The sequence below is a fragment of the Pygocentrus nattereri genome, chromosome 15, assembly GCF_015220715.1.
Source record: "Pygocentrus nattereri isolate fPygNat1 chromosome 15, fPygNat1.pri, whole genome shotgun sequence".
NCBI lineage: Eukaryota > Metazoa > Chordata > Actinopteri > Characiformes > Serrasalmidae > Pygocentrus > Pygocentrus nattereri.
In genome coordinates, this window is record NC_051225.1 from 31,526,459 (window position 1) to 31,549,399 (window position 22,941).

The 22,941-nt window shown below is 42.0% G+C and overlaps 1 protein-coding gene across 50 annotated transcripts in view; it reads left to right on the forward strand.

Annotated features, from left to right (window-relative positions):
- The window catches only part of adgrl2a (adhesion G protein-coupled receptor L2a), a 101,817-nt gene that overhangs the window by 7,911 nt on the left and 70,965 nt on the right, over positions 1 to 22,941 (forward strand). For 29 of the 50 annotated variants that reach the window (XM_037545230.1, XM_037545234.1, XM_037545235.1 and 26 more), the window contains exons 1-2: positions 709 to 1,379; positions 19,811 to 19,989. In XM_037545230.1, the coding sequence (XP_037401127.1) occupies positions 19,851 to 19,989 (139 nt within the window). In that variant the 5' untranslated portion in view covers positions 709 to 1,379; positions 19,811 to 19,850. Of the gene's footprint in view, positions 1 to 706; positions 1,380 to 19,810; positions 19,990 to 22,941 lie in introns of those variants that run through there. The other 21 variants (XM_037545246.1, XM_037545249.1, XM_037545245.1 and 18 more) reach the window with 3 other exon arrangements.

Below are 22,941 nucleotides of genomic sequence, written 5' to 3' on the forward strand. Positions count from 1 at the left end.
GAAGATAGTGTGCCAGTGAAGAACTAGCTAGCCTTTTTCTCTAGCCTACAGTGGCCATTTTAAACAGTGTAAGGCCTTGCATTGTGTGGGGTGCCATTGCTTCTATGGTGCATCAGACAAATTGAATAATGTTAAGCATTTTCTTCTTGAAAAATGGCAATATGGAAAATTGCGTCGGTGAAAGAGACGAGCGGCGTTAGCCTTTTTTTTTTTTTTGCTGTTTTGCTCCATTCGGCTCCATGCATAGTGGCGCGGCTTTCAGTCTTTCTGTTTCTGATTGAGGTCAAGTTGAGAGAGAGAGAGAGAGAGAGAAAGAGGGAGAGAAAAAAAGCAATCTGCACTTTTTTCTGCCTCTTCTTTTTGATGCATGCTAGAGTTACAGCAAGAAAATGTCTGCAGTCATTGGCTGAATAGACTGGACTGCCTACTGTGAGAGGGATTGAGTCTCCAATGCCCCAAAGAAGGGCATGTAGCCGTTCAAATGGAGTGGAAAATAGCCAATAGTGGCATATATTTATAGATAATCTACTTCCTACCCTGCTCTCTGTAATCTTCTTTCGCAACAGTTGCGGCTAAAAAGCAGAGCTTTGCTCCTGCTGTACATGCTAATATGTTTATATGATTAGTTTTCTTTGCACCCCCCCCCCCCCACACACCCACCCACCCACCCCCAGTAGTCCGGATCCGGCGAGTACAGAAATCCACGTCAGGTTTTGTCGGCAGCTCCCGAGCACGCATCGCTCTCCACTCTCTCTGCACTAGCTCTTAGCTACCTTACCTTTGGAAAGCCCGTTCCCCTCTATGCTAAGGCTGTTTCTCTCAGCGCCGACAGCAGGATTTCAAACCGAAGCTGTTTGAAACACGCCGGCTCTGTTAGACGCTCGTCCCGCCACGGAGAAGCTCCGACAGGATTGAATTAAACATAGAAGACGGGCCTTTTCTTTTCTTCTTTCTTCTTTGTTTTGGTGTTTTTTTTTACCTCAGAAAAGAGCTGGAGCCGGTTGACTGACTCGCACCTCCGCTCATCTTCAACCTTAACGTTACTTCTCCGCATCTTTTACTTCAGTCGGAGAAGAGGAGGAAAGCCGAGGCTGAACGCTGTATTTTTAACAACCAAAAACTCAAAAGTCCGAAAGTGAGCTGTCGTGGGACTGTTGGGACGGTTCTGGCTCTGGCCGAAATGTGAAGAGTCCGAGAGCCGCGCACAGCTCCAGCCGCAAAGGCGCTCTCCGTCCCGGGCGAGCCGAGCATGTACCCACAGCCTCAGAGCTTCCAACTCAACGCCGCTGGTCGTGCTTCGAGCCGCGGAGGAGCTCCTTCAGCCTCCACCGTCCACCCCCTTTCACAATTTTTTGAAACCGACCGAATCTCTCAGAGAGGTAAGAGCCAGTTTAAGTATGTATTTAACCCCCCCGCCCCTCAGACCTGTACTATCTTTGCCCGTGGCAAGTTTAGACCACACCGGAGTCCTTCAAGTTTTGCTTTGAGCGCAGAAACTTTTCGACCGTGCCAGAGGATCCCGGTGAGCTGAGCTAACGCTAACAGAACCGCGGCCGCGTTGTCAGATCATGGTATCAATCACAAGCCAGGACTATGTATGTTTAACTTTTTCACACCGCAAATGAATCACCCAGAGGGGCTGCGTCAAACCTTAGTGCAGAAGGGAAAGAGCCCGACTGCGTCTCACTTACTTTAAACGAACAAACCCGCTCTGTTTGGAGTGATTAAAATGATCGAGAGGGCTAGCATGGCTAATTGAGAAATGGTTAATCAAAACACAGCCAGATGTGGACGGCTTTGGTCGGCTGCCATCTCTCTTGCCCGCACACACACAGTCGCACACAATGAGTATGAATGGAAACTATTAGAACACATGAACAAAAACCCATAGAGGCGTTTAATATGAAATCCAATCTGTAAAAACGTCGGCGAACTGTTTATTTCCTCACAGTTCCGTTTGCTGTCGTTACCTTCGGCTTTGGCTAATGGCGAGACCTGTGGCAACCTGTGGCAGTTATTTTCTCTGTTAAAACTCAGTGAAGCATCTTTCATTTCGCGTTGTGCTGTTTCGGGCCTCGTCGGGATTTTCTCCGTAGTGAAAAAGCCGTTAAGGTTTAAACGCCGAGGCTTTAAAAAACAGCGAGAACTTAAAATCTTTAAACGGCCCGAGCTCTAACGGATCTCATGAATACGCTTTGAATGGGGCAGCCCGTGGATTAAACAGCAGTGAACAAGTTGGAAATGCTTGACTGAAAACCCCGAGCTGAGATATTTAAGACATTTCAGATATTTAAGATGTTGAGCCTTATCTACAATACGCAGTAAATGTGAATATTGTGAACTAATTATTAAACAGCGGGCCGTTAACCAAGTGCTAAAGACTGAGCGGTGAATCTCGCTGAGCGGGACTTGGCCGCGGTGTGCGAGGCTGAGGGTCAAACAGCATATTTCACACAGTTAACGACTGGCGGCACATTATGGCTATAAAGGCTTTAGAAGCAGTTGGGTGGGCTTTGTGGTTCAATACAAGGCGTGAGAGAGACTTCAAGGCAAAATTCTGATGATATGTAGGCTAAAATCCGCGTGGATATTGTGCGGTGTGATGCAGCACAGATGCTAAGAGACGCTAACACTAATACAGTCCACGTTGAAGTTTAGTAGGAATTTTAATTATTTTCAACAGAACGTCCAGATCAGGTATTTTTCATGCTCTCAAAAAAATGATAGAGCTTATTACTGAAAAATAACTACATTTGTCACTGCTACTGAATAGCTTGCACAACAGCAAAACATCTAGCATCAATTATGCTTAACCCCTAAAAAGTTTTCACAAGTGCACCTTCTAAGTGGTACCACATGGTATCTGTGGCATTTTTTTTTTTTAAATTTGAGATCCCGGGCCTGCTCCTATTTCACAGTGCTTGGCTTTTTGTAGACCCACTCTGGCCCAAAAAATATTTTGAATTCATGTACGTGTGAATGGCCCCTGTTTGAAGCTGTACTATTAGCATTTCAAAGTGGCCCGAGAAACCATTTCAATAGGGGAACCTTCAGCCTTGTGCCCATTACTTTTCGCAGGGGCCTATGGAGTGGGAGGGGGCGGAATGGGGGGAGGCACGTCGTCCGTCTCTCTGCTTCTTTGTGTTGCTGTGTGAAAACACTATCCCATCCCATTTGGTTCAAAGGAAATTTTTTCCTTGGTTCTCTCCTCCTTCTTTTCACACCAGTATCAGAGAAAAAAATAATAAAGACAAACACCAAAATAAAAGCTTGATTTTTAGAGCCATCAGTAAGTTCGGTGAAAGAAAAACAACTGGGATCAGTTCGGTTAGGATCGCATTGAAATCCAACACGTATTCCGGCTTAACCCCTTAAACTAAAAGGTCCTGTCGGCAGGTTCAGGCTTCACGTCCTCATTTGAGCACATACGTTATGTGTTAGTGTCGTAGTTGTTGCGGAAGAATGACTGGATTATAAACTTAAGATCAATAACGGAATAATAAACATAGAGTTTGAGGGCGGTGAGTTCATGGAAGTATGTCTTTTAAAAAGCGGCCGTTTTATATCACCGAAAGGATCATTTGTATTTGGCCTAAACGACTTGCCGTCTGTCCCTAAAGTTGAAGTCTCCTGGTCTTCGCACTCGGTAAGCTTTGTGTGGATACAGTGATCCAGACATATGTACAACAGTATTATTGGGATTGTTCAGCTTCACAGTTACAAAGAAGACTGTTTCTATATGACCTGGTGCCGCTTTTCATATAGGTTGGCATTTCTCACCATTTTTTTCGTTCTCAGTAGAATTTTTAGAAGACGAATGGAGTTTTATTGTGGGATTTATGACTCTGTGTTTTGTTTTAAAGATAATCAGCATGTGTTCTGTATCAAGACCATGTATTTGTGTTCTCTGATGTGAGGGAAAGACGTGTAAATGAAACATTACAGTTGTCAACTGTGAAATCAGATGTGTAAATACGCTAGGGACTCGGCTGTTGGTGAAAATTCCATATCGTGCATGCTCAGAAGTGAACCACATACACAGTGATGTGACAGAATATAGAGCTCTTCTTCTCTTACTTTTGTTGGCACGACGATATGGACTGGCAAACCAGGAGACTTTTTTCAGGCATTTGCATTGGTGACAAATAATAGCTTCAAGCCAATGTGCTGATGTACTTTGCTGCCCAGTTACAATGCGATCCATTAAGTTTATTGTATTGAAGCTTGCCAGTCGTGATCGCAGGGCCATTTCAAGTGAAGCTTGCACACGAAAGGTACTTCACCGTAACTTTGTTCTTTCAGTGCTGAAATAAAGAGAGGGCCCAAATGATTAGGAAAAGGGAATAGGCGATTAAACCGAATCGATGCCCCTTCCTCACAGCTCAGCCATGCGCAGTGCAATGCAATAATCTCGAATCAGACCATTTCTTTCCCCCGATTTTATGCAGTCATGTGTTTACACAGTGTTTTGAACCCATGCTGTGCTGATAACTACTCACCATTTTAAAGGGAATAAACAAGGCTTCCCATTTCCCTTTTTCCCTGAAGGCAACAGACATTGTATTTCATGCAGTACGCTTAAGGCTGTGGCCTTTGGTGGGCTAAGTACCTGTTTTTTATGACGAGGGTTATTTTACGATTGGTAATCAGCGGAACGCTCAGGATCTGGCAGTGCCCTTTCTGCCAATTTGCGAAACATTTGTTTCCACTTCTCAAAAGCTTCTGTGGCACTGAGATGCCTTACCTTCCCAAATGGCGGAGAGAGCACGGGCTGCCACTTTAATTAGCTTCAGGAGCAGAACAGCGTAGGATGGCTATGGAAGGAAGGAACGTTGTGTTTAGAGAAAGTATTTACATACCATCTACGGTCTCGTTCTTTCATAGCTGGGCTGGGAGTATTTTTAATTTAAAAGTAATAATAATTACACAAATTAAACATGACTAATATTATACTATACTTTATATGCTATACTAATACATTCTACTAGTAGTAATAACGGGGCATAACATTTACACTCCTTAAAACATTAATAGAGTTTTAGGCATCATATTAAAATTTGTGTGTGTGCATTTCAGTCTCAAATCAGATGAAATGCATTAATCTTCAGACACACGTGCTGATTTTTATTTAAATGTAAATGAAGCGCAATGACAGATTTTCTTCCCCCAAATTTCCATGAACACACTCGCAACTTTGTGTATATGAACAAGACATGTCTTATCTTTTCTAAGCTACATCAGTATTCAGGGGAAAAAAATTCAATTTTTCTATCACAGAGGAGAAGCAAGGAGCCGAGGCTCAAAGTAAACAGAGTGCGGCCAGGCTGTGGCAGTTCAGGGAGAGGGAGAGGGAGGGAGAGAGAGAGAGAGAGAGAGAGAGAGAGAAAGGGAGGCTAGGGTGGCGGTGAGAATCTGCAGACGGCTGCCAGGGAGAAGGGGTTGTGTCTGTGCTGGATTACACCACGGCGCATCACATCCACACTTAAAAGCCCCATTTTCAACGAAACAGACCTGTTATTTCAGGATGGTGAGGGGAGATGGTCTGCAGTGTAATTTCCCCCCGCAATGCTGTCCTTGACAGATGTGAGTAAAAGTAGAACCGAAAGAAAATGTACATGCAGACTTTAGGAGTTTTAAATGATTGTGGCTTGGCCTGTGTATTTATTGGGCATTATGTACAATTCAAGATGCACAGAGAGAAGTTTGACGAATATTTCTTTCCCAACTTAAGACATTTACGAGGTATTGTTTGTTTTTGTTTTTTTTTTTTTTTTAATTTTGAAATATTTAATGTAAAATGCAACTGGAAGCAATGCTTACATTTCCTAAACTGCTTTTGTAAGTCACATGGACTTTTCCTCTGGTTTCACAAATGTTTATTAGGCCAGTTGTGGCCAATCACTGCGCCGTAATCAGGAGCTTTGTTTTCTTAGCACTCCAGAGGCTCGATTTATCTGAAGGCTCATCCTCTCCATAGATAACGCGCCTGCAAATGAGTAATCCAAGCTGTGGGAAAGGGCTCGAGCTGCTCATCAAGCATGGGCCTGGCTTCCTCAGAAACAGCACCTTTTATGTATTTTTGAATCGTTGCATTCCGCAGTCGAAATAGCAGAATTCGAACTGCATGTGGTGCATCTGGAAAGGGTGCTGCTTAGTATTATACGTAATGCGCTGCAGAGCTAGCGGTAGCTAGCATTTTCTTTGAAGCTTTGCACGTCTTTTCGTGAGCTGGCGCCAACGCACTGATGGTGCAGCTGCAGCGGGAGGTTTCTTTACACCGCAAGGGAACATGAATTAACCTTGCTGCCCCTGCGCTTATTCCACAGATGACGAGCTTTCACTGGAACACTTAAACATACTGCCCACAGAACAGTGTGTCACTGATGTGAAACAGTATGTTATTTAGAAGCTGTTACATTGTTAGCATATGAGCAGATCAGCGTAACAAGGGCCATAAGAAGTAGCTGTTGGTTTAATCAAATCAAATCAAATCAAATTTATTTATATAGCGCTTTTTACAACTGATGTTGTCACAAAGCAGCTTTACAAAAATGGGACACACTAAATGCAGTTAACGGAAGAGCCAAGCGTAGGCCTAATAGCCATGTTGATGATATTACCAACTGGTACACAGTTCACCCCAAAGGGACACCTGTCTCAACAATGAACGCCTTTGTTTGGTTCGGTTCACTCCTCACAGACTTGAGCGGGTGTTGATAAACGCAGTAGCCGATACTCCTGGACCTGGATGTGTTTTTTGTGCATCTTTATTATGAATAAGGTCAGGTTTCTGAAACAGAAAGTTCTTTTCTCCAGCAGCAACTAACAGTGACCTCAACAGTGTAACAGAGTAGCGTTCTGTCCGGAGGCATCATTAGGTCCTCGGTGAATGGCAATTTTTATTGTGCATCAATATCAAGCCCTGATCTTAGTGGACCGGAGCGTGGGTAAATTAGCGTCTCTGAATTTTTGGTGGGCCGCCTTCTTCTATTTTGCGCTGAACTGAAGGCCCAAACAAACTAGTATTTACTCTCAGGACACAGTAATGCAGTGGTTTTTTTTTCCTGATTAGATAATAAGTAGTGTGCAGCAAACACCTGAGGGTAGGCTGAAATCTGGCCCGTGGAGACGTCTCCATTGATCAGCCTTGCTGGTGCGCTGCCACTTTACATAAGTCTGAGGAATTTAATTCCGGCCAACAACGAGGTTGCAGCTCGAAGTTAATTACGTGAGAGGAGCAGTCATTACTCCTCAGCCTAGTGCTGATCTTCTAGATAGGGAACTGTTCCATGTGTTGCACATGCTGTCACGGTTAACCTGTTCATTTGGCTGGAATGGCGCTTGTCAGTGGTAATGTGTTCCGCGCAGCCTCTTCTGCTCGTTTCGACGAGATTCATCATACACAAACTGCAGAAACGTGACAGCTCCTGTATTTACTGCTCTTTCTGAGACAAATCAGATGAGCACAAGATTTATCTTTAGGGTGTTTTTTTTTTTTTTTTTTTTGTATCCTTCGGCTGACGCGTAAACGCCAAGGCCCTGGAAAAAGCTGGTGCGGACAGAGATGCATTGTCCGGCGGCAAGCTTGTAAATGGGTTCCAGTGAAAGGCTACCTCTGTGATTCTCTTGACCGTAGCGTGAGTGAGCACAGACTGCACAACTGGCATTCCTGCACCTGCTGCCGTTCTCCAGGAGAGAGACACTAACCTCCTGGTAGAATTGAGCCGGGGGGGGGGTGGGGGTGGGGGTGGGGGTGGGGGGGTGGACAGGGCGCCGGCCACGCACTCGACTCCGAGGAATTTGGAGGAAGAAAGTGCTGGGAAGCAGAGGACAAATGTCATTCTAGATAGAGCTGTTTAAATCAGCCCTGCCAGCCCTGAGGTGAAATGTAGTCCCATTTGAGTTCAACTATAATGTCTCCTTGTGCAGAGTACAGGATTAATCATGAACTGACAAGCAGTTCACAAGCCGAGCAAGAGTAGACCTCTTGTAGGCATGACCATCATCAGCCACCAAGAAACAAGCCCCTCTGGTTGTATAAGAGGCACGGCCCGAAAGGGGCATCGTTAACATTACAGACTGTGATGGCAGGAGATAAAAATCTATCTCAACATCCAGGCTGAATCACAGCTTTTGATGAATGACTAAAGAAATCATAGTGAATTTCTTTTGCTGGCCTCTATGGGATAAACCTGTTAATTGGCATTTCATGTAGTAGTACGCACAGCGGAGAAGCTCCAGAATTAAAAAAGAGAAGCATTTTGAGACAACAAACCTGCAAGTGCAGAGAAGTCAGCTGAAACTAGCTGCCATTCGTTTCAACACTGGGTGACTGAAACATCACACTCCACTCTGAAGTGCTAGGAGCTATTTTTCAGGCTTTGCTTTGCTGCAAGCCAAAAGCCCTGCAGTAGATACTTCTCCTAATCTTAGAGAAATATGGTCACGTTTGTTTGTTTGAACGTATAAATTCGAGAGCATGGCATAGTGGGTGAACAGTGCATGTGAGCACACAGTGAGAGGAATGGAATAGAAAATAGAAATTGTGCTTTAAGCGTATCTATCTGACGACATTTTTAAGTAAAATAATTTATACATTAACTGAATAAAACCGAGTCTTCTTACTAATACCTTGATGTTTTCAAACAGCATTGGGGCTTGTAAAATTCTTTAAATAGTTCCAAACATTCTTATTAATTTATTAGCCTTTGTGGTGGTAAGAGATATCAGTGTGAAAAAATTAAAATTTTTAGTGTTGTTTTTTTAGCATTTGTTTTTTTATATAATTTGAGAATCAGTATTGCCAAAACGTTGTTGAAAAATCTGCCAAATTGTCTGAAATACGGGGAGTGCCAAAAATGGACATCATTTGAGATGTGAATATACCACATGTCCTAGGCAAACGAAGTTAAATAGGCTTCATGTTGAACAATACAAGATTTATTTTAGCAAAATTTAAACAAGAAATTCAGAAGGATGTAGATTTTATAATCGATTTCACAGCTTCACAGATGTTCAATATGCGCACCACCTGTGACACGACACGCGTCTGCTTTCCAGTTGGTGCATTTTTATTGAACTTTCTCGAAAATGCACGCTGCTCACTCTTGTTTGACTGTGTTTGAGCATAATCTAACGCACAAAATGCCTTTTCATTTCTAGTGAACGCCATTCTTTTACCTAAAAAAGTGATTCAAAATTAAACTTTAAACTTTTTACACATTTTGTTAAAATTCGAGATCATTTGAGGGAGAATTGGCTGTGTTATTAGATTCCAAAATGATGTCAGTTTTTTTTGGGACACCCTGTAGTTTAGCATCAGAACCTCCAAATTTAGATGAATATGAATAATTTCACATCCGGGAGATTCATTAACTCACCATTAGGAGAAATAATATTTTTTTATTTTATTTATTTATTTTTCTACTCGCAAAGCTCTTGAAGTGGCTCACTTTAGTGCACAATTTAGATGAAGTTTGTCGAATGTGTTTTTAAGAGATGACAGTGAGTTATACTCTAATAGTAATTCACTAATGGAAGGTTTCAAGAATTGGACCATGCTGGAGCGAATAGCAGAAACCTATTAAATGAATTCCCGGTTTGAAAATGTCTGTGTTGGTCATTTAAAAAAATCCTTTTTTCTCATACCACTGATTTTTTTTTTTTTTTTTTTTGAACAAATAGCAAAGTGACACATGTTAAATTGGGAATGCTCAGTAGTTTGAACAAACTATCCCTGTTGGGTGCATTCATCAAGAGGGATTTATTTGTCACACTAGTAATTTCCTTGCACAGTGCATACCATCCATAAGTCATTCTGAAGTCAGTATGTCAGACGTATTTTCGGTCTTTGCCTCTCAGTGCTAGTTGCTGATGGCATTTTCATCAGTCATCACCCGGAGCTGATTAGCAGCAAGTCTGGCCTGAACTGGCAGGAGACAGCTCCAGAACTCACTGCCATCACACATGAACTCAGCAGGCCCCTGGGCTGGCCGGCCAGCTCAGCCCTCCAACCCGAGCCCACTCTTAGCTGCATTTCCTCCTGCTTTTTTTGTTGTGCCCTGATAAGATCTCTCCGGAATGTTTCTCCCAGCTCCCAAGGTCCCCCAGTTGTGTGTCTGGTTACTTTGGTGCAATTAAGGGAGAGATGGAAACACAGCCGATAACATCTGATAGAAACATTGCTTTGTTGCAAAATTGTGTGTGTGGCACACGCGCCGTAATTGTCCATGGGACATAATAAAATTCATAGATTATGTCACTGAATGCATAGGGAACCTGGATTTCCTGTCTCCTTGTGTTTTGTGGGATGATGTTACATGTTTGTTTTTTTCCAGTTGGGCACGCTACCAGGATGATTCCTTGTTTTCCCGGCATGGGAAGAATCGTAGGCTCCCATCAAAGCAATTACCTTAGCTAAATCCATATTAGTCTTACAATTGGATAATCTTGTATTGCTTGAGCTTAATGCATTCTGTTGCTCCAAATGGTTGCTCATCCTCAATAACATATAAGTAGCTACAGCGCACGGACGGACGATGTCTTAGAAGGAGATTTCACCAATGTACACTGGAGCATTGTAACCATTACTCCCCCTTATGTCACATCGTTCTGTTATTTAAATTAATCAGTTTTCACGTTGAGTTTTTATACCACATGAGCTGTGGTATTATCATAGCTCACACACTCAGTTGCACTTCACTGGAATAACAATGCAAAGATAGATGGCAGCCTATATTCTTTGTGGACAACAGACACAAACTGAAAAGTCTTTATGAAGAGTGTGTATCAATAATTGATTTATATATGCTCGGCTCTCACAGGACCCACAGCATTTTTTTTCAAGGGAAGACCTTCTGTGTTTATTTCTTCCTTTCAGACTGACGTTAAAACGTTGCCTGAATTGATTCCTATTTTCAGACAGACAGTGTCATCCTCTGTGCCTGCCCGTGATACCCAGACTTGAGTCAGATTGTGGTGAATTGCGCTGAATGGCAGGGGGCTATCACAAATAAGCAAGCACAACTCCAGACGAGAGGAGGGGGGAAAGGAGGCGAGAGATTCTTGCGTCTGTGGCCCAGTTGTGGGTGGCAGAAGACGACTGTGTTACCAGTAATCCATTTACATTTGGAATGATTCCTCAGCAGTGCTCACACTTTGATTCCTGGATAGATTCATGGTCCATTGAAGAGAGGTCGTTTCCCCTGAATGGAGGTCACTTACGTGATTCCACTCCTTAAAGCAGTTGGATCCTCCAGCTTTTTCTGCATTACATGTAGTACATGCGAAACGCTGCTGAATGTGCCAAGTGGTATCTGGTAGATCAGTGCAAACACATCAGTGTAGTTCAGCTGTGGCATACATGGATGAGGGGTTGGGGTCTATTTCCTGAACCATTTCAACAAATGTCAGCGTAGCTCCCAGAAAAGAATAACATTTTGTTGATTTTTTTTTTAAAAATGTGACTCTATTGAAGGCTAGTCAGGGGAGAATAACGGCCCTGCTCTTTTCTGAATTGTCAGTGCTGATGAGAGAAGTTCATCACTTGCATTGATGAAACATCCAGTGCTACTGTTCAAATCAAATCGCTGATGCATTGTAGAATTATATGTAACCAGGAGAATTGCCTGCTGCTTATTATATTGATAGGGTTTGCCTCTATATTGTTCACATCATATGTTCTCAGTCAACAAACAGGCAGCGGCGTAGCATTTTGGACATTGCACATTGTGAAGCAGCAGTGAATAGCCTTCTCTCTTGCTCTCAAACAATTGGTAGCAGAAACAGGGTAACAGGCCCAGTCTAGGTTGCCCCATGCAGTAATCCAGCGCGGGACCGTTTGCATCTCAATTACACTCATGGCAGCATTGGTTAACACATGTTAATGAAGCTAACGATCCAGGCAGAAACACTGGTGCCCCCCCCCCCCCCCCCCCCCAACCCCCCACCCTCTCCGTCCTGAGCCTAAATACCTCGGAGAAACAGATCACCACACACAATGAAACTGGATCCTCCTGAAAGACTAAAGTGGGCCTTTAGTGTCTGCTCCTGTAACCCGTTTTCTTTTGCTGCACTGAGCTCTCATTTAACGCCCTTTGATTTGCATTGTTTAGATGAGCATTAAGAAAATTAGTGTCTGCAGACTCATTTTCAGACTTCTGTGAAAGATGACGGTAAAAACTTGGTCACGTCTCAGCCATACCCGCGTGGGATTGTTTCTCGAAGGTGAACGAGTCAAAATTAATATGGGAATTATGAATCAAGTTCTGCTCCTATGGATTTCATCTCCAATCCACTTGGCTAAACAATCGCATCTGGGCAGTGATTCACTCGAAATTATTCTCTGTGAAATTCTTGCCGCAGATTATGAGCACAGAGGAGAAAGAAGGTGGAGTGGTGTGCTGAATGTAATGCAGGGTGAATTAAAAAGTATTTGGAACATAGGAGCTAATCCCATCAAGTTAAATTGGATTGTAAAATATACCAAAAGCTGTACGACAACTGAAATATTCTATTTTGCCCTTAGAAGAAGTGCACCAGCCAGAAGATACTGTGAAAGTTGAATCTTAAACGTCCATAGAAAGTGTTCCCATAGGAGGTCCATAGGACCTACTAAGGTAGTCAGAAAGACACTTCACCATAGACATCATTGTCATGATAAACAGTACAGGATATGCTGTGTGTGAATGAAGTGAGAACCTTTCCCCCTGCTAACAAACCCCCATGAACTCAGCCCCCTTTTGTATTTTTGGCTTTCCATTCCCGTGTTAACATCCGAGGTTAAGCACTCATTTCTTACAAATTCACCACTGAGACACAGTGATGATATCCATAAACGAAATATCCTATAAGCCATGTGCATCTGGTAGCACTATAGGAAATATTGGCCTGGGCTTTTAACAGCTTATGTAGTTTTTAGCATTCAAAAAGTTTCAGCATGCAAGAGTTTTGAATCCAGTAGCTAATGGCTTCTGAGTTTTGCTTGTGCCTTTTGAAAAAGGTCAATATCGTACCATCAGATTTAGCAAGCGGCATTAACTGCTGGTTGTGTTGTCAGGAGAGATTTAGACCTGACAACTGATTTCTCTCAGGGAGTAGACTACACCCTTTCCCTTTGTCTCCAGATTTTCAAATGATTTGCTGTCTAGTGCATGTTCTCCGTCTCGCACCAAGACATCACAGCTTCTTTGTTCGCATCTGAAAAAACTCATTCAAGATGGCCAGGAAAAATCTGTGTGTTTGGCTTATTCAACCAGCACTGACTTCAGATTTCTAAAGGAAAAATGTAAGAATTTTTTTTGCAAGCAAATCATGCACCTCTACTTCTAATTCACTACACTTTCAATTAACAGCTCATGGATTAATTGCTGGTGAGAAGGCTGGAAACCTTATGATCATTGCTTGCTCTTTTAATGTCCTGTCTGGGTATTGCACAGAGCTAACAGCAGCAGCTTTTCCACCAAGGAGCTTCTCCCTAAACACAGATCAACCTTCTATTTATTTCTTGCACCACCTCTGTCCAGAACGTCGTCTTTTCTAGACATTTCATAAAGCTCCCCTTTTTATGTTTTGTGTTGCCTCCTGCTATCTTAAAAAATTAATCGTCCTGTTGAATAATGCCTCACGATGATGGTGAATAATTGATGATCTGATGCTTAATAGAGGGACAGAGGCTTTTCTCCGGTACAGCTGCTCATTCTTGTCTGTGGCATTCTGAGAGGCATTACATGTCTGCCCACTGGAGCAATTAATTTTGAAGCATCCATATTTTGCTCGCTCACTTAATATGTGTACCGTGTGTGTGTGTGTGTGTGTATATCATACATGAACACATACACACCCCTAATCCCAGGTGTGTTTGTGTTTGTACATTTTGAGGACAAACCATTGAAATACAGATGCAACCTGAAATGACACTGTAACATGTTTTTTGAGTCATTTTGAAAATTGAAAGGGTATTTTTTGGTCACTGGGAATTAAGGTTAGGTTTAGGTTGAGGCTTTTTATTTCATGTATGTAGTCATATATATTGTCACTGTCTGAGCAAAACCCCTAAGAAGATCTCCCAAAAAATAAAAGGTTCTTAAGTTTTAATTATGTTAATGTAGCTGGATATTTTTCATCTTGAGCATTTTGTTGTTTGATTTGTCATGAAATTCTGTCACCGCATTTTTCCAGTTATGGATAATTAGACAATGACAAAATATAGTACTGTATATGCTGTATAGTACTATAGTACCTCAGAAGATTATGTTGGTGTTTATTTTCTCAGAAAAACGCTAATTTGAGAATAAATGCAGAATATTAGTACTAGCAGTGATTTGATGTATGAATTTGTTTGTTCAAACATTTTCAAACCCCTCGTCATGGGAGGCCAGTGTTACTTGTAGTTATCATGCAATGCCTATTTTGGCTAATCAGCGCTTCATTAAATTAAATCAGGCTGGGAGCATCAAGGGGGGGATCAAGTGCCAGATATTTGTTCTTCTGCCTAGATATCAACTACTTTTTGAAAACCAGAAATGTGTGCTATTTGTACTGCATTGTGGTTCATTTGTATTTATTCTAATGTTATGCTGGGAAATACACACATTTTGCCCCAGATTAATGCTTTGAAGTAGTTTTATATATATATATATATATATATATATATATATATATATATATATATATATATATATATATATATATATTTTAATATAAAAAATATGTGCGTGTGTGTCTGTGTGCATTGAAGATATTACTGTGTATATGTAGTCATAAATGAAGAAAGTAGATTGTAACTCTTACAATATCTCTCAGTTTGGTCTAAGAAGGTCGCCAGAGGGGAATAAGAGTGTAAAGTGGAGAGGGAGTGGAGTGAAAGAGTGGAGAGTTAAATGCAAATGCATCAGGACAGATGAACTCCAAATGACAGATGAGACTGAGTCCGAGGACACACACACGCACACACTCATTTCCAGTCATGCTTTTGCTCCGTTTTGACAGCAACAGCGCTTTCACTGCTTTAGAGTGAATTAAAAATTGATGCATTTTGTTGAAATTGAGATGATGAGGCTTTGGAGAGTACGACTGGCTCGCTGCAGATCTCTCGTCTTTTCAGTTCCTGACGTTTCTTGACCCCATACTTTTGGTTCGCTCTTATCGTGTTACAAAGGCCCACCAGAATCTTACAGAATTCTCTGAGGCTGTAGAGATGCAAAGGAAGGGTAAAGTAACGTCTCTTCCTGTAGAGGTATAAGTATATTCCTCCGCCTATCTGTCTAAACTGAACGAGAAATGTAGAGTGTCAAGGACTCCTTTTACGCTGATTGACAGGTAGTATCTGTGTGAGATACCTATATAATGGTGGTCCTCAAATTTTTTTCTGACCTTCTTATTTATCTAGCTGTATTAATGTCAGCCCATTAACGCTGGAGCTGAGGAGTGCTCGGCAAAGCCACCATTAAATGGCTGTGGCACGATCCTCCTTATCGTCTGCAACCTAAAAGGAGGAATTTGACGCTATCAGTTAATGGAAATGACATTTCCAAATTTCATTTTGAGATAATCCACTTCTCGTCCACTAAAACATCAAAATTACTGTTACCAGTATGTGAAGGCTGTATTAAAACTTAGTTACCCTCGCAAATCGGCCCCATTATAATCCCTATTGAGAGACAGGTATAGCCACCTTGCCGTTTTAATAGGATTTTCCTTGCGTTACTGTAGTGATTATTGGACTATGCATGTCATTTATCTGCAAAAATAGAAAAGTATATATCAAAATAAGGGGAATGGAGTCTGAAGTATAGCATTTTTTGAAAACCATAGTAGGTGATCTTATACTCAGTAATCTGTACCAAAGTGAAACTGCTAATTCTGGTTCTAGCCCTTAGGATCGTGGGCTATTTCCAGAAGGTGCATTTTACGCATTTTGTAGAGAGAACATCGGCATGCTCTTTTTACTCTACCTCCTTGGCGGTTTTACTTATATTTATCGCTTCTCCTTCTCTCTCTCAGCTCAGTGGCAGCTTAATAAAAAAATGTTAATGTTTATCATATGCAAAAAAGGGGCTTGATTATTGATTATTTTGATTAATGTATAAAGTGCATCTCTATTTATGGCAAAGATGGAGAGGGAGGAAGAAAAATGAGAGGAAAGGAGTGAAGAGAAATGACTGCCTTTCTTTGGAACTCCAGAGAATCATCTGCCCTTTCAAGTACAAGTTGTAGACTTGTGCATGTGCTTAGATTTGAAATTTGGTGTACTTTCTCATTTCTTGTGTTAATATGGGTGTAGTATGAATGCGTTGCAAGTATCTCAGTGGTAGTAACGCTGAAAGGAAAGGTTTGAAAAACATTTCTGTAATGTTCTGCAGATTAAGTAATTTGTGAAATACAGCAGGGCGTCACGGCTTTGTTCTGTGCCATTACGTCCAGGCCAGCAGGGATTGCTGAATTTGATGAATTGAACGGGCAGAAAAATGGATAGATTTGTAGCAGGGGCCATTAGTAAGACATCTTACATCAGAGGAATGCTTAATTGTGCAAGTTTTACATTTAATATAATGCATTACTAAATTAATTAGTCTTGAAAATGAAGCAATGGTTTGTTTATGCAGACCATTCAAGAACTACTGGTCTGAGAGCAGTTTGTGCTGTTATGGATGTTCAAAAGTAGGCGCTGATATGTACTAAACATTCCTCAAGCCCCCCAAAAATGCACATGATAGAAGTGCATGTATCTTCTTCCTGCAGCAGTGTATAATAACACAAGGATCTCTCTAATTGAGCGCCCTCAGTCCAGCAGCACTCAGATGGAGCACTGAGGGTTAGTCATACCACCATGTGTTGAGCTACATCAGCTGGCCTACGCGAGGTCATTGATTGATTTTCCTCTCCGATATCTGGCTCAGTGGGACACTAATGTCATCTGATCACTGACCCAATAATCCAACCACTGGAGAAAAAAACAGCCTGATTTATGCTGCCTCCATGGAGCAAGTTTTCTTGGATAATGTGATGGCGAATCCAGAAGATAATGGGTAGAGTGAGATTGAGTCAGGTTGGTTCATGAGTTCATGCTTTCTCAGATGCCTGCGCTTTCATGCGTCATGCTAATGTAAGTGTGCATCTTTAATTTAGTCTCGCATGCATACGTTTTGAGTAATTTACTGTTTAGCCTGCCTCTTTTTTATACACTTGTCATATTCTCTGACAGTCAATATCACAGAAAATCTTTCTTTTAGTTCATTGAAAGCTTGGGGGTTAATTCAGAGGTCAAGCAAGACTTGCAAGCTGTCAATCTTGTATTGTAAACTCCCCAACCTCCCATCTGTGCCCCCCCCACTCCTGTGTCCCCAGCCTATTATTCCAGGCCTCATTGCCCTGAATGGCCTGCCTCTTCCTTTATCCTCTGGTGGCCCGCACTCGCCTGAGAGGGATACAACGAGGAGGTTTCGGGCAAAAGAATGCCGCATTCTTTCACATCTGTGCGTTGTTTCCCCATTGTGCCATTAACATTTCAAACTGTCCTTTCAACTTTGATTTTAATGCCTCCTTTCTTTTCCCAGCACCCTGCTTTTGTACAGGAGCAACAAATGTTCTTTTGCAATTCCCCTTTAACGTATTTGATGATGAACCTGTCTGCCTGCTTCTTTTGGTTTAAAGAGCAGCTGCATGGAAGTGCACAGCTGGTTTGCAGCCTCTGGGTCCATGCCCCTCTGGCTTTCCATCTTTCAAAGTACTTAAACATCTGCTTGCATTGGTTTTATATGTAGTCAACACAACACAGCACAAGCTGTCATATCACAACACGCATAAAATCTCCCTACATGGAACAGAACCCTCTTGTATGAGGGTATAGCACTGACATCAGACTTTAAAGGCCTGGTCCTTTGTACACAAGCATAAGTTGTTATAATTTGGCGTGATTCAACAAAACGTACACAACGGAAACAGCAAGGCTCCCTACTGCGCTCTGGCTGGGGGTTCGATCGGTGCTGTTTCGTTTGAAGCACTTAACAGGTGTTGATCGGCGGGTCTTCGCCGCAGCTTAGGAAGATAAGGTCTCCAGCAGAGAAGAGAGACCTTGGTGCGTTTAATGAGGAGAGTGGGAGTCAGGCAGACCGCCTTAGTCTGCGCCTTCAGTGCCTCAGACTGATCAGCATGTTAACCGCTCACAGCATGACACAAAGATATGAAGGTAGCGAGCTGTTGTCGTTGATTTAACCGAACACCCATCTGCCCTTGTAGAGGTTCAGCCCTCGCGTTTAATATATTTATTTCCCTTGACGAATTACCATGCTAGCAAGAAGAATCTGAGGAGAAGTTTATTAACCCCTTAAACTTTAGGTTTATTATTCTGTTATTAATTCTACGGCTTATTATCCTGTAGGGCAGCACAATTTATTCCATTTTAATTGTTAGTATGATATTGGTTTTTGCAATACTGATATCACAGAAGGCCTCACTATGCAAATAGGATTTTAGCAAATCACGAATGGCTTCCTGTGTTCTTTGAGCGTTCTGACCAAAGCTCAGATCATCCTGATGAGTTACTATGGATGTTTGGATGAATCAGGATGTGGTCTAACGAGGCAAGTCATTTTAATCAAAATAGCACAGGCTGAGGATTACTTGTGTGTTTTATCAAGAGTTCACAGATATTCACTGAATAGGTACATCAGAAGGAATTTCAAACATCATTTGGAATTTCATTCGTATTTTGTAGTAGCTATTATGAATTAGCTCCTCTGTGTTTATGAGAGTGGGGAATGGAACCATGGACCTGCCGAAAGGTCCGTACAGTTTAAGGGGTTAAAAAGAGAAAAGAAAAGTTTCCTGCCATCAAAGCCTTGAGAACATCTTGAACACAAACGCAGAGTTTCAGAGCACCATCGCCTCTCTTCACTTCACTACAGTCAAGGTCTGGGGTTTTTTGTGCTTTTCATGATGCATTCAAGCAGCTTAAGCACTAATGACTTGGAGCACTGCGCTCTGCGCATAACTTCCCGAATGCTCTATGAGTTAAGGAATTTTACTGCGTTTTTTGCCATTTAAAAGCAACTTTGCCTTGATTAATAGGCCATAGCTACTAAGCTCATTTTCTTCCAGCACTTCGGAACACATCCTGCTCACATGCGTGACTGAAAACTGACCAAAAGAAAAGTAGGAGTGCGCCTTTTTTCTCTCTCACAGACTTTGTATTTGAATCATATATACAGATAAGGGTGGGCTTGCTTTAGTGTGTCTTAAACAGAAAGCATGGGAGGGGTGTGTACAATGTTTTAATGGGCTCCTAAGTGACTTGTTACTGGAGTGACTGCGCTCCCCTGTGAGGGGTGTGAGAACGGTTTATGAGCGGGGAGCACCGGGGCAGACGGGAGGTGTAAACATGCGGACTGAGATAAACAGTTAAGAGGCGAGAGATACATGCCTAAGTGGCTTCAGTCAGCGGCCTTGCCGTTTAGCGGCTGCTTCGCTTGATGAATGTAGGGCCGTCTTTTTGGTGAATGCCAGGAGGACGACACACAGGCACTCCCAAGAGGTGTACAAGGACGGAGCAAGAAGAAGAAGAATGGCGAGGATTTGAATTTAAAGGCTTATTTTCTTCTTTTTTTGCACATTTGCAGTGTGTTAAATTTGTCATCTGGATGTGGGGGAAGCTATTTGTTTCCATTACAGGGTTTCCACCCTCAAGATTACACTCTGGTTTGTTGTAGGTTTTGTGGATTTGTAGTTTTCAGTTTTAAGAGTTTTTGATTTTCTCAGAAGGCTTTTGAGGTGTTACTCCAGCGCTGACGATCCACTGTGGCTGCTTTTTCAGGTGCGGATCCTAATGATGAGTGTCTTTGAGATCCGTTCTCATGGACTGTTGTGACTGCAGTGACTTCCGGCCAAACATGAGGAGAATGTCCAAGCCAAGCACAATGGCATGCTCAGCGTGGAGTCTCTCAACCCTCTGCTGCCTGATGTTTGCTTTGGCTGCTATACAATGCACTGAAGGTAAGAACTGACTCGATATTGTATCCCTTATTAGGACGTAGGTAAACATGTGAAAGAATTTCACGCAATTGTCAGTGCGACCACTATTTCGTCAAGGACTTTACTTCACTGGGGTGTATGAAGATAATTGCACATGCGTACATTACACCTTTTATGACTCTTTTAGCCAAACCTTCAAAGTTCAGAAACCTGCTCTGGAATGTACCTTCATTAACATTGAACGTGCATTGGGTTTGCTCTCAATTAAATTAAAAGTAAGATCGAATATCTGACTCATCTATTTGTTTGAGTTATCTCATGTTCCTATATTTGCTCAGATGTCCTCTTCTAACTATAGGGCTAAGCCCAACAACTGTTCATTATAAACAATATCCCCAAGTAAACATGCTTCATTACACTCCGCCCCGGCCGTAATATCTTTTTAATGCATTTTATAATTGAATTAAATGGGTTACTGCCGTAGCCATAAATGGCTGGAAGTTTTGTGCTTCTGCAGAAGCTTCGAAAGATTAATTGCTTCAGGGTTATACCCCCCCTTCCTGGTATATCCCTCGAAACTTTGCATCTCATCTTTCTTATTTAATTTTGCGGGGCTGACTGCTGTCTATATACTTGGACGTAATTCATTTGTATTCATGGCTTTCTTTTCACCTTGTCTCTTTCTAAACAAACCATCGGAAGAAAGACACACACACACACATATGTATGTATGTGTGTATATGTGTGTGTGTATATATATATATATATATATATATATATATATATATATATATATATATATATATATATAATGTGTGTGTGTGTGTGTGTGTGTGTGTGTGTGTGTGTGTGTATACACACGTTTTTGTAGTAAATGCTGGAAAGTTTACAACTCTAAACTGTTTTTCAAGGAACTGTGGAAAGTCTGCAAGAATTCTCCATATAAATCTGTTTTTATAGCAGTATATATTTAACGTAGTTGTACAGACTGCGGTGCAGTGAATCAAGAACAAAAGCGGTAAGTTGGGATCACAGCTTTACAGCAGCACATTACTTCCTTAGTGTTTTAAGATGACAGGCTTACTGTTTCATTAAAAAGCTTAACAAGGAATGATGGCCTCAATCATTTGAATATAAATTTAAGTTCATAAGTTATCCTTACCCCACCTATAGAAGTGTCACCATAGCAAAATGAAGTCTCAAATTGCAACCTAGTATTTCTCAATAGAGCTTCTGGAGCCTTAGAAAGATCCTCTAAATAGGAGCCCTGATTTTGACAGGTTCTTTTCCTCCATCCTTGAAGATTCAGATTGAAATGAGGTGTCTGTCTTGCTGCCTCCTGAAAGAAGGTCCTGCTGAATATGTGGTGATTAACGGTGGAACATGTCAGAGAGAGAGTACAGTAGCAAATCCCAGCCCTCTCTCCCCCTCTCCCCCACACTCTCTCTCTCTCTCTCGCTCTCTTTCTCTCTGTGTGCACTGGATTCTCCTATACATGAAAGTATGCACAGACAGCATTAGAGAGGATCTTCTGGGCTTGGTGTCAGTGGTTGGATTGACAGGGTCGCACCTACATCTCTTCAGGTGTCAGGCAAATATTTCATGAAAAGATGAGGTGAGGGGAAAACATGCTTCCAAATACGCTGTTGCCGCATCACATGCTTTTGTCTTTCCCGTGGGTTTTGTATGTAACACGGGAATATTCCTGCTGGAGATGCAAAGCAAGATAAAAAAAAAAATTGGCTCTGGCTATCTTTTTTTCCTGTACCCATCACTACTTTTGAATGCATATTTAGTAGAGTCATTACAGATTGCGCTGCATTGCTCAAGGGAGTCAAGTTGCAATTTGGGCCCTACTGTGAAAACAAATCGTTCTGTGAAGTTAAACGTGTGTGGGCAAGCCTACAACTTAAAAGCCTTGTCTGCTACTGACATACCGTAAAATCTCATCTATGGAGTAATGCTCGTTAATGAAATGCTTCAAGTCATAAAAACAGCTCAGGATTCCTAGTGTTTCTGGGAAATCTTCTCTCTAAGACCAATCAGCATGAACGTAAACCCAGTGACTTAAAATCCTTAATGAAGTTAAGTGAATAGTCTGGAGTCTTGTTCCATCTGCTTTGAGACAGACTTAGGAACACGCCTTTATTAAACACAGACTCAAGAGCGCAGTCCTTTTGTTCTGTTGTTCACAGTAAACAGCCTTCGTGGGCTTTTTTTTTTGCTTTTTCTTTGGGTTTTCTTTTTGTTTTCCACCCTGATGTCACACAGGGATTTTGTATCGGGCTAAGGGATCTGACTTCCCATAGTGCTAAGCTGCCGCTGGGTCAATACGCCATTGGTCCTGAATGCAGCTCAGGTCTTTCATCAACAGTCACCCCTCCTTGATAAGGCTGATAAGAGGACAATGGAATGGAGAGCAGACCGCTAGCCAAGGTGCGGCCGCCGCCACCGGTCCCCACCCAGCAGAGTTCTTCAAATCCTCATTAGGATTTGCCATTTAGTGTGGGGGGGGATTTAATGGATTAAGGTCCATCACAGCTGGCCCTTGGTTTGTGTTTGCCATGCAAAAAAAAAAAAAAAAAAAAAAAGCAAAATCAAGCAGGACCCATCACTGCTACTTATAACTTAGGATGTCTGTCTGAGGCTACTTCCCTCATGAGACTATGATGATACTCAATATCGATTTGGTCTGTATTAATGATTTGCCTATTTTCAGAACGTGCTGAGTAGGGACTTGAAGTCGGAGCATGAAGCTCTGGCCAAACAGGTTTATGGATATAGAAACAAATGGGTATCAGTGGAAACTGGCTGAAACTACTGTAACCTAGCCAAGACTAATTAGCATTTTATGGTTTCTTGGCAGCTTGTCCAGCAGTGGTTGATGCTATGTATGGGGGTGGATTAGACATAGCATTAACATTTTTTAAAGCGGAAGATTTTAGATGCACTGTTGTGGTCATTTGTATTCAC